Genomic DNA, 12,766 nt, shown 5'->3' with positions numbered 1-12,766 from the left:
AAACTGCGCCCACCAAGTACCCTCTTGTATAGGCATTCCGTCACCTGTATCCAATAGCGAGGACGGGATGCCTTAAATACTGTACCGCAAACTATAAAAAAAATCCCTTAACACTTGTGATAGTAGCAATCTATGGTTGCAAGCTTCCTCACCGGTAGCAAGACCCGCGGCTGGTACGACCGGCGCGGCCAGCCCGCTGACCAGCGCTACTCCTGGACACCGCCGCCACCACCAGACTCTCCACCCCCACCGACGGATCCAGGTATGGAAGCTTCTCGAAACCACAGTCCACCACTGGATCGTAGAACGAAAACATTTTTTATACCACTTAAAATGGCAAACAAGCTGACCAGTTGGAAAGTGGTAACCGTCGCCTGTAGATATGAACAAGACAGTGGAATATCGCAGAAAACACTATAATATGCCCATAATTTCACGTGTGGTCCCGGCATAGAATAGGCCACTCCTTCCTCTCCCGTGGGTGTCTTAAGAGGCGACTAAGGGAGGGCGAGAGATGGGCAGAAGCGTCCCTTTTAAAATATCTCCAAAGTCTGACTGCGGTTGTCAATCCGCCTGCCAAGCGTGGCAACTACTGGCAAAACCTCCTGGTCAGTAGTTGCCACGCTTGGGGCTAAGAGAGAGCCTTAAGTTCAACAGTGGACAGTTAATAGATGACATAATGATAATAATATAATGGTGCCCATAATACTCATAGTACTCCTCATATTTGGTCAGTGCTCGAGTAAGGCTATGCTATTATACCTCTGGACCTAATTTAACTGCCATATCATACTCCTCTAATCGAAACATAACCATGTAAGTTTTTTTTTTTATACAACCTAGAATGGCAAACAAGCTGACGGCCCACCTGATGGAAAGTGGCAACCGTCGCCTATAGACATGAGCAGTACCATGGACATAACAGAGTATACTGTTTCGCCCATGATACCCCCCGTGCGTTGCCATTCCTGAGGACTCAAGTGTTATTCCTCTGTACCCAGTAAATTCACGCCATATCCTACCCTTCAAACCGAAACACAGCCATGCAAACACAACTGCTTCACGGTAGAAACACGAATGGGACAGAGGTACCCAAGCAGAAGAAATTGTTAATAATGGGGGATTGGTAACCGTATTGCTAGCAATGTGACTACTAAAGTCGACCTCCCCGCGGTTCCCCCCGGAAACTATCGTGTTCTATTCCAACTGAATCCGTCACGATGAACTAACTGACCTGCCTTTTTATTCTCACCTATCATCCCTCACTGGTGCACTACCAACGTATACTGTTAGCGCGGGCGGGGTTGCCATTCCATTTTTACCCATTAAAAATCCCCACCTGCGCTATCGGTATACGCTGGCGGGGCACCAGTGAGAGATGATAGGTGACGATGAAAGCAAATCAGTAAGTCCATCGTGACGAATTCCACAAGAATTAACCATTATGGTTTCCAGGGGAAACCGCGTGGAGTTCGACCTGATAGGGTATATTGCCAGCAGTGAGGCTGTTAGACTCCATTACTAACAATCCCTTCCCCCCAAAAATACCCAATAAGATACCATCAAGATGTTACAGACTGACCATAAACAATGCCCGGTATAGTGACGCTGGTCTCCGCTATGTTGGTGGCCACCACCACCTTCCGTTGGTTCCTGTCGGCCGTCTGGAAGACCTTCAGTTGGCGGTGATGAGGCAGGCTGCCGTACATGGGCAGCACGATCAAATCGGCCGCTTGAACCCCAGACGGGAACTGCCTCCTGTGTTTGTTACTCTCGTTATTTTGTTCCGCATACGTCTGAAGGGTCTTCAATGCTGTTAGGATTTCTTCCTAAAAAAGGTATTTTTATTATTGAAAAATCATCATTTCACATCAATTGCTACCGTTATCTCAATTGGAGTTGATGTAATATGTTTTTATCTACATCATCCAAGTTTTGGAACTTTCGGTTTTACGACCGGTCGCCTGTTTGACGTCAACCCTTTTTAGGAATTTGATTGGATGAAGTTGAGAAAATGGAGGAAGACTTTGAGAGCGAGTAAAGGATATTAGTGAAAAAGGAATTAAGGATTTAGGGGGGGAAAGGCAATAAGGACACTGGAGTAGCAGAAGGGATATTGGTCAAAAACGATTCATGGCTTAACATAGATATAAATTTGATTATGTATTGACTCTAATTCCGCTGTACGTTTTCCAAAAGAAAAAAAACTGCAGTGGCACGGTCGCATACTTTACTAGAGGGGGGAGACTTTCTACAAAAGTCGTTTGCTTGGCCACATCTGTCCCCCTCGTGTTTCTACCGTGAAGCAGTTGTGTTTGTATGGCTGTGTTTCGGTTGGAAGGATATGGCAGTGAATTTACTGGGTACAGAGGAATAACACCTGAGTCCTCAGGAATGGCAACGCGTGGGGGTATCATGGGCGAAACAGTATACTCTATTATGTCCATGGTACTGCTCATGTGTATAGGCGACGGTTACCACTTTCCATCAGGTGGGCCGTCAGCTTGTTTGCCATTCAAAGTCACTATAAAATATATACATAAACAAACCTGTGAGGTAAGAAACGCCAGAATATCTCCGAAGGGTTCGTTTTCATGTATTTTTATAATTGTGTCCACTGTAGCCTTCACGTAGTCTGGAACAGGTTCTGTGAAAAGAAATGTATGCATTCAGACATTCAGGGCCCTTGGATATATAGGTACACCAGTTATCAACATGCTACATATAACGCCTTCGTTCGCAGTTAGTTAGAAAGTAATGCAATTATATGGACTCCACATGAGTCAAAATATATTTATTTATTTAAAGAAACACCAACAGCATATTGCATTATAACATATATAACAAACATTAAATACAATACAATATTAATGCACACGCCTATTATAGGTATTCACAGCATTCACTTTAACATAGTTATACAGTGCGAGAGAAATGAAGTAACAATTATTGAATTAAATATGATGAATGAATGATGATGAATGAATTGAATAACACTACACTACAAATATTTTAAATGTTGCGTTATTAGTTGTAGAAATATACATGTAACCTGAGTTGTGAGCAATATCAGGAAAAATAATATATATATATATATATATATATATATATATATATATATATATATATATATATATATATATATATATATAGTTAGCAATTTATTTCTGTAGGAATCGAACTATCGTGCACTATATAGTTCGAATTCCTACAGGAATAAATTGCTGAAACACTTTGTACAATAATCTCATAATAAGTAACGTATACTCATGATGGAGAAAATTCAATGGTATCTTGAATTCCAAGTGTATTCATCACGATGGGCTAATTGACCTAGCTTTTGCATGACCATTCCATTATTATCCATTAAAAAAAAATACCCCGCCAGCGTGTACCGACAGCGAAAACGGGGTTGCTTACCATTCTATTATCATACATTAAAAACAACTTCCCGTATATCAAGATACTATACCAGACATTTTACCAGAGGAAGACTTAGTACAAAAGTCGATTGCTTGGGTACCTCAGTCCCAATCGTGTTTCAACCGTGTAGCAGTTGTGTTTGCATAGCTTTGTTTCGGTTTGAAGGGTGGCATATGGCGTGAATTTACCAAGTACAGAGGAATAACACCTGAGTCCTCAGGAATAGCAACGCATGGGAGGGTATTATGGGCGAAACAGTATACTCTGTTATGTCCATGGTACTGCTCATGTCTATAGGCGACGGTTACCACTTTCCATCAGGTGGGCCGTCAGCTTGTTTGCCATTCTAAGTTGTATAAAAAAAAAATTTAATTTCATTCAAATCCGTTCAGTACTTTTTACATAAAAGACTATCAAATATCCATCATGTCAAAATTTTGTATTTATAACATTAATAAGATTTACATATAATTAATGTACCTACCTTCAACGTAAAATAAGTCGATAGGGTGCGTCCGTCCCCGAATCGACATTATCACCGATGTGGGTGCTTTATCTCGCTCTTTTCTGTCGGTTAAATTGAAGAAGTCCTTCAGGAACTCAGCGTCCATTGTCGCTGAAGACACGACCAGCTTTAGATTCTTTCGTTTCTGCAATTAAATAGATTACATTGTTTTATTTGACTGTGGTCCCGGCATAGAATGGGCCACCCCATCTTTTCCCGTGGGTGTCGTAAGAGGCGACTAAGGGAACTGAATGGTCAAGCGATGGGCAGCAGCGTCTCTCTCAAAACTAAATAAACTCTCCCAATATTGTACACCACTCTACCCGCTGACATTGATGCTCCTTTCCATTTTGAGTGTTACTGGAAGAGAACTCTTTTAGAGTTAAGCTCGCCTTTGTACATTTGATTACCTCTGTCATATTTTTTATGTATGATCAGTGTGTACAATATAGCGGGTTTTGTAAACTTCGGTTACAAAACCCGCTTGCCAAACGTGGTAACTATTGGCAACCCTCCCCCTCTCCCCAATGGCAAATCAATCTATGGAGCTACGTTCAGTATTGGACAGTTAATGTCTGAAATGATGATGATTTGATTTAAAGACAAACAAACTGACGGCCGCCTGATGGAAACTAGAAACTGGGGTCCATTCTGTGACGCCGTTATTTTGAACCCTAAAATAGTCCATAAAAGGACCGATTTTTTTTTGTATACAACTTAGAATGGCAAACAAACTGACAGCCCACCTGATGGAAAATGGTAACCGTCATTTATAGACATGAGCAGTACCATGGACATAACAGAGTATTCTGTTTCGCCCATGATACCCCTATGCGTTGCCATTCCTGAGGACTCAGGTGTTATTCCTCTGTACCCTGTAAATTCACGCCATATCCCACCCTTCAAACCGAAACACAGCCATGCAAACACAACTGCTTCACGGTTGAAACACGAATAGGACAGAGGTGTCCAAGCAAACGACTTTTGTACAAAGTCTCCCTCTGGTAAAATGAATGAACGATGTGAAATAAAATGTCTAAGAGATTTAAGTCAAAATTTTTTTTAAATTAATTGTAAAAGCAAAATTTGCAAAAAAAGACATGTCTTATTAGCATTGGAAAATGAAATGAATAAATTAAATTAAATTAAATGAATTTATTTTACTAGAATGCAGGTATTTTTTTTTTAATTAAAGAGGTTTACATTTCCTGTAAACATTTTGCCTCTATGTGGGCGTACAAATGTTTAACAATATAGAAAATTTACATATATATTACAAATTATATTTACTTACATTAGTCATAATCCCTTATCATAATTTATTACAGTAATATGCAGTTGGCCAAATAAATAAATTATTTTAACAAACTATGAGGGCATATTTATTTATTCTTTATTGCACAATAAAACTTTGTACAAGTGGCAAGCTTAATGCCATATGGCATTCTCACCAGCTGAGCATTAGGTGAAAACAGAAAGCGTATGAAGGGCAGATGTGATGAAAAATATGTGACATAGTAACATACTGAAATAATTATACATAAGAAATACACATATAATACATAAACGTTACTTTTAATATATATATAATATAGTATCAAACCAACGATAAGCATTATGAGATATACACTAAGATTAAGGGATCAAAAAAAAACATATTTAGCGATTTTTCAAATATATCTGTATTTTAACATCTGCTACATCTTGATGTATAGCTGTATCTTTGATAAAAATGGTCGTATTGGAGTAAAAAAAAAGCAATTTGAAGTTTGAACTTTCAAATTTTTGGATCTTGCCAAATTTTTTTTTTCCCAATAACATGTATCGCTATCTTAATGAATATCATGACAAAAAAATTTCAATATTTTTTTCGATCATATTTTTGGTGTACGGTCATAAAAAAAAATTTTCAACTTAAACCTCGATACGACTATTTCTCTCCGAGCTTGATCGAATTTTAAATAAAAATGGATCATTTTCTTTTTATTCATCGATATCTCAGAATCCAATAATTACACAGAAGATCGATGGCGGGTTTCAGAAACTTGAAGAAATTGACATTTTAAAAAATTAAATAATCACGTTTTTTGCCTTTAAGTGCTTATAATTTGTAAAAAAAATAAAAAAAAATCCCTGATTTTTTTTACATTCTTGTTGCAGAAAACGTTTGAAACATCTTATTCTCGCGTATAAGTCAACAGTTACCTTGGCTATTTTCTTCAGTAGTCCCATCAACACATCCGTCATCTGTGATCTCTCGTGAACCTGGAAATGTTAGAGATTCGAATTAAAAAGTAATTTAACACGCGGTCGAAGTCGCGAGTACCAACTAGTATACTATAACATATTTAAATAAGTGAAATCCAAGAACATGCATTAATAGCACTAGAATGTGAATTAGAAATGCAAACCACTTTACAAGTATCGAAGCTAACACAATCAGCAATGTACATATAAATGTGTTAGGCTTTGAATATTTCACATGTCACTATTGAAATTTCATATGCTACGTCAAATCACAATTCACACTTGTACCTGTGAGTCACATCACTAGGCGTGTTACAAATCACAGTTAATAAAATCGCTGGTAGTCGTTACTTTTGTATTTATTCGTGAGTTACCGGCTAGGTTCGTTAGCAGTGAAGTGAAATCGCAACAATCAATTAGATCGTACAGAGCAAATAGAGACTTTATTACACTACGTTCAAGTCTCTAATCGCTTGCTCTTATCATAAAAATCATAATTTATATTTCACTTTAAAAACTATTAGTAGCAACTGCGATATTAAGTCATTGCTAGCGTAAATCACATTTTGTAATTTGTAACAGGTGATAATCACAATGATAAAAAATAATAAAATCACTAAATGTAGCAATAATTTCTATGTCTAAAATGCGTAGGAACATACTAACACAACCTTGATAAATTCACGCGCCATCATATTAACATATATAAAATTTTGTTCCTTATTAGCGCTTTGCAAAATAGATAATTAATCGATCACTGTTCACTGTTTAGTAACGATGCTGTCAGTAGACATTTTTTTTTAATGCAACTTAGAATGGCAAACAAGCTGACGGCCCACCTGATGGAAAGTGGTAGCCGTCGCCTATAGACATGAGCAGTACCATGCGGCAACTACTGGCAAAACCCCCCTTTTGGGGGAGGCCTGTTCAGCAGTGGACAGCAAACTGCTGATGTAAGAAAATAATAAAAACTAAATATAATTCTTACGATGTGGTTATATAACTTTACCTCTTCATATAATATCAACGTTTCTTATTTAAATAATTAACTAAAAAAAATGTATTTTGACTAATTTAATCAGCAAATAAAAACCTTGGTCTTATTATAATTATAAAAATATTAAACGCAGACGGAAACTTAATAGTTAGAGAGCTGGCGATAATATTTTTATGTTCTTTTTTTAAACAACTTAGACAAACAAGCTGACGGCCCACCTGATGGAAAGTGGTAACCGTCGCCTATAGACATGAGCAGCACCATGGACATAACAGAGTATACGACTTCGCCCATGATACCACCCATGCGTTGCCATTCCTGAGGACTCAGGTGTTATTCCTCTATACCCTATAAATTTACTGCCATATCCCACCCTTCAAACCGAAACACAGCCACGCAAACACAACTGCCTCACGATAGAAACACGAATAGGACAGAGGTGCCCAAGCAAACGACTTTTGTACAAAGTCTCCCTCTGGTGAGACTTTATACAAAAGCTTGGTTATATTTTTATATGACATGTTCTGTTTTAAGACCTATGTACAGCTGTTTGAGAAATGAAAACAGAAGGTAAACACCGCTTGCGCTATCGATATACAGGGTACTAGTAAAGGTTGAGATATTACAATGGAACATTACTAACAATCCCTTCTCCCCTTGCTAATTCATATTATGAACGCTATAAACCAGCCAGTGAGCGGTCACGTGACAATTGAACGATATCTGCCCGTTTTTCGACTGCAGCTCCCTAACTATAATGGCATCCCACTAAATCTGGTTTAATTAGCATTCCGACCGGGCGGCCGGACCACGCGGCGTGGCATACCGCGGAGTGGCGTGATGTCGCCTGATCCACGCGTATCAGCCGCTATCTAAATACGAGTCAATGACTCATGTACTAATATTATTATATCGAAGATGCCATGTATATGTAAATATCTTGGGTGCTATTGAATGAATTTACACCACAGTTATGTAGACTGTATGAAAGCCGTCAATATTTTTTTTATGCAACTTAGAATGGCGAACAAGCTGACGGCCCACCTGATGGAAAGTGGTAACCGTCGCCTATAGACATGAGCAGCACCATGGACATAACAGAGTATACTGCTTCCCCTATAATACCTCCATGCGTTACCATTCCGTACCGTCTGCTTAATACCCATCTTTCCGGGAAGTAATTATATTTTGTTTTTTTATAGATGATAATGGAATGGTAACCCAGCCTGTGTTAACGGTATACGCTGTCGGGGCACCAGTGAGGGATGATAGGTGAGAATGAAAAAATAGGTAAGTTTTTTTTAATGGGTAAAAATGGAATGGTAACCCCGCCTGCGCTATCGGTATACGCTGGCGGGGCACCAGTGAGAGGTGATAGGTGAGTGTGAAAGCAGGTCAGTTAGCCCATCATGATTAATTCATCGGGAATTTACCATGATAGTTTCCAGGGGGACCCACGAGGAGGTCGACTTGATTAGGTATATTGTTAGCAATGGGATTCTCAGTCTCCATTACTAACAATCCCTTTCCCCCCACACTACACGTGTTGGGATACTGTAAGTGTAGAGAGCAATTTATAAATAAATAAAATAATAAATAAGCTTTATCAACCTTAAGGGTTGAAAAGCATGTACCTATCAGTAAAAAGCAATCATCTGGAAGAGTGGCGGTCTTCCACCGTGCGTTTTTCAAGGCACTTTCTTCCACGCACAACCACTCTTTGGAATCAACTTCCAGCAGCAGTATTTCCGAACCGATACGACAACATAACCTTCAAGAAAAGAGTATATTCCTTTTTAAAAGGCCGGCAGCACACCCGCAATGTCGCTGGTGTTGTGGGTGATCATGGGCGGCGGTAATCACTGACCATCAGGTGAGCCGCACGCTCGTTTGCCCCGTGTGTTGTAAAAAAAGAAAAAAAAAAGTTGCCAAGGAAAAGTAGTGAGTAAATTTAGCTTTTAGTAAATCTACCTGTCATAAACATGGCCTGCGAGGAAACAGAACACGTGTACCATTTTATTGCCAAAGAAATTGTTTATGTTTACGTCTGATCTACGAACTGACAGACATATTTCATTGTTTCTGTAAATATGCATTAATTAATTAATATAATTGTTTTTCTATTCTTTCAAGTTGCTTGGAAGAGGTCGCTATTTAGCAATAAGACTGCTCATTGTTGCCTCTTTATCTCTCTTTTATGTAATTACTAGCGGCCCGTCCGGCTTCGCACGGGTGTGGACATTTTTACGACATTTTAAAAAGCGGGTATTGTGACATAACGATAATAGTTGGACATATAGTATCGCGAAGTTTTTTGCAGTTATTGATATTTTCTTCAATATTGTAGAACATACTTTTGTTCTATCACCAATAGTTTCCGCAGCGCACGCGACCAAAGATATTTTATAGCATTTTTTTTACACCTTGAGTTACGTTACTAAAGTTTTAGTAAGGATCCCTAATATTTTCTAGCAATAAATATAGCCTATGTTACTCAGGGTGAGTGTAGCTTTCTAATGGTGAGAGAATTTTTGAAATCGGCAAAGTAGTTTTTGAGTTTATTCATTACAAACATACAATATACAAAAATACAAATCTTTCCTCTTTATAATATTAGTGTACGTAGATTCCTTTAGTTTGTGTACATATTGTTAAACTGTATCATTCTTTGAAGGGAGAGTTTATTCATTCATTCTATTAAATATTATACATATACTAGCTGACTCGGTAAACGTTGTTTTACCATATTACATTATTTCTAGAACTATACATGAAAATTTATCCTACTACAATTATTATATTCGATTTCTACCTTGCAATCTTATAGCGGCATATAAAAATCGCGATTAAAAAATAGGGGTTGATCGTAAAAAAGTGAAAATTTGAAATTGTATGTATTTTTCAATGCTAAATCATAATAAAATAATAATTAAAAAAATTGTTAAAAAATAAAAAAAAAAATATTTAGGGTCAACCTTATCATCGAGGGGTATGAAAAGTAGATGTTGGCCGATTCTCAGATCTACCCAATATGCACACAAAATTTCATAAAAATCGGTAAAGCCGTTTCGGAGGAGTTTAGTAACTAACACCGTGACACGAGAATTTTATATATAAGATATATATATATATATATATATATATATATATATATATACATGGGTACAGAAGAATAACACCTGAGTCCTCAGGAACGGCAACGCATGGAGGGTATCATGGGCGAAACAGTATACTCTGTTATGTCTATGGTACTGCTCATGTCTATAGGCGACGGTTACCACTTTCCATCAGGTGGGCCGCCAGCTTGTTTGCCATTCTAAGCTGCATTAAAAAAAAATATCGTATAATGACTGAAAATGAAATGGTAACCTCGCCTGCGCTATCGGTATACGCTGGCGGGGCACCAGTGAGAGGTGATAGATAGGTGAGGATGAAAGCAGGTCAGTTAGTCCATCGCGTGATAGGCGAGAATTAACCACATCGTTTTCTAGGGTGAACCGCGTGGAGGTCAACCTGATAGGGTACGTTGCTAGCAATGGAGCTGTTAGACCCCATTACTAACAACCCTACTTTACCAAACAAACAATCTAAACAATCCCCCCGCCCCTAAGATATCGCATAAGGTACTTACAGGCAGAGAAGAAAAAAGAAAACGAAAAACAAGTGTTTGCGTCCAACCGATGCAGGCTCCTTACATTTAGACTGGCATAAAGAACGGTCCTGAGCCACCTGCACGGAACTAACATGCGATTGCGACATCTATTTCCATTCATGTCAATGGTTCGAATTATCAATTTGCCTACTCTTGGCATTGTTCACGTATCGTTAATTACATGGTATTTCCTTTTGTAGATTCAGATAACAAAACATAATAATACAAGGAAAACATATTATTTATGCATTTACTATAACTTTGTTTCGCGACTTCACACGTCCCTACTATGGTTCCCAGGGGGAACCACGTGGAGGTCGACCTGACCATTGTTTGCAATATACCCAGTATTGCAAACAATGGTCCTGTTAAACGAGTTTACTCACAATCCAACCCCTCCGGGGGGAAAGGGATTGTTAGTAATGGACATTGAGAATCCCATTGCTAGCAATATACCCAACCAGGCCGACCTCCTCGCGGTTCCCCCTGGAAACTATCACGGTTAATCCCTGATGAATTCATCATGATGGGCTAACTGGCCTGTTTTCATTCTCATCTATCACCCTTCACTGGTGCTCCGCCAGCGTATCCCGTTAGCGCAGGCGGGGTTACCATACCATTTTCACCCATCAAAAAAAAATCCAAACCCCCCCCACCACCACCAAACTTGTGTACTATAAATAAAAGCACCAAACCGCGACACCTATTCCGTAGTCGGCTAAAACGGTCCCTCGTAACTCACAAGTAAACATTTGGATAGTCTTAGAACGCTTACATTGGCCCACATCCAAACTGGAGTGTTTGTATACAAAATACTGAAATGTGTAATTGCAACTTTATTGTTTAGATATTAAGGTTCAAAATTAATCACTTTTTAAGATGTGGCGAATAAGCAAACGGTGGGTGGTATGGCGCAGGAATTAGAAATTATTTTGGAAAAAAAAAAACAAAAACTCGATAAAGAGTTTCTGGCATCGTCATCATCATCATCATCATCATCATCATCAAATTAGCCGTAAACTGTCCACTGTTGAACACAGGTCTCCTCCCACAGACTGCCATGAGGAACGCTCCCGAGCCACCTGCATCCACTGACGCCTTGCATTGCATTTGAAGTCGTCGCTTCATCTAGTCGTTCCATCTATCGACCTACACTGCACTTGCCTGTACAGGGTCACCGCTCAAAAACCTTTCTTTAAGAAGAAGAAGAAATGATATTCAAGTGAGATACAGTTGCGGAAAATACAATTTACAATTTTAACAATTTATATTCAACGAGGACATATCTGCATTACCATCAGTCCCCAAACTAGGCCAGACCTGTATCTTGGGGACTATGAGAGCGGTTACCTAATAGTTATTACACTTTATTAAAAAAAAAAAATCTCATCAGAGAATTAATTTCTATGGGGCCTTTTAATTATAACGAATTCAAAATCAAATCATTATAACAGGAACGTAGTGAATAGATCGATTACAAAAGTAATCATGAAAATCAGTTCAAAAATGACGAAGATACACGTAACAAACAAAACAAAACTTTTTTTTTTAATAAATACATGAAAATAAATAATAAAATACATAAATATATTTGTAGACCATTTTTAAATTACAAAATTTTGTCCACTCAATTCGGAAAGTTTCGGCCGAGATGAATGAAAAAAAACTCGGCTGTCGTTTTTTTTTCAGATAAAATAATTTTAAATTTTATTTAATATATGTAAATATCATATATAAATGTAAATATCAATTATAAAACAACGTAAAATCAGTCAAAAGAAAATATTAAACTTATTACATTTAACGGAATGTAAAAATCGATAAAACAAAAAATAAACATCCACGAGCCTGCCAGGAGTCGAACCTGGAATCTCCTGATCCGTAGTCAGGCGCGTTATCCATTGCGCCACAAGCCCTATGAGGAAATAGGTCGAATTTTTGT

General features: G+C 38.2%; 1 protein-coding gene and 1 non-coding gene across 2 annotated transcripts in view; both read right to left on the bottom strand.

Annotated features, from left to right (window-relative positions):
• Nucleotides 1-12,766, bottom strand: part of LOC113513877 (probable ATP-dependent RNA helicase DHX35) — a 53,286-nt gene that overhangs the window by 8,103 nt on the left and 32,417 nt on the right. The window contains exons 5-9 of the mRNA XM_052891886.1: nt 6,134-6,193; nt 3,908-4,073; nt 2,550-2,647; nt 1,583-1,829; nt 153-294 (exon numbers count right to left, since the gene is read on the bottom strand). Of these exons, the coding sequence (XP_052747846.1) occupies nt 153-294; nt 1,583-1,829; nt 2,550-2,647; nt 3,908-4,073; nt 6,134-6,193 (713 nt within the window). The remainder of the gene's footprint in view (nt 1-152; nt 295-1,582; nt 1,830-2,549; nt 2,648-3,907; nt 4,074-6,133; nt 6,194-12,766) is intronic.
• On the bottom strand, nt 12,668-12,740 carry Trnar-acg (transfer RNA arginine (anticodon ACG)). The gene has a single exon. It is a non-coding gene; the product is annotated as a tRNA-Arg (tRNA).

Source organism: Galleria mellonella, unplaced genomic scaffold (assembly GCF_026898425.1).
Source record: "Galleria mellonella isolate WM207_F2 unplaced genomic scaffold, CSIRO_AGI_GalMel_v1 utg146, whole genome shotgun sequence".
In the NCBI taxonomy this organism is placed as follows: Eukaryota; Metazoa; Arthropoda; class Insecta; order Lepidoptera; family Pyralidae; genus Galleria; species Galleria mellonella.
This window is presented reverse-complemented; position numbering and strand designations above follow the sequence as displayed.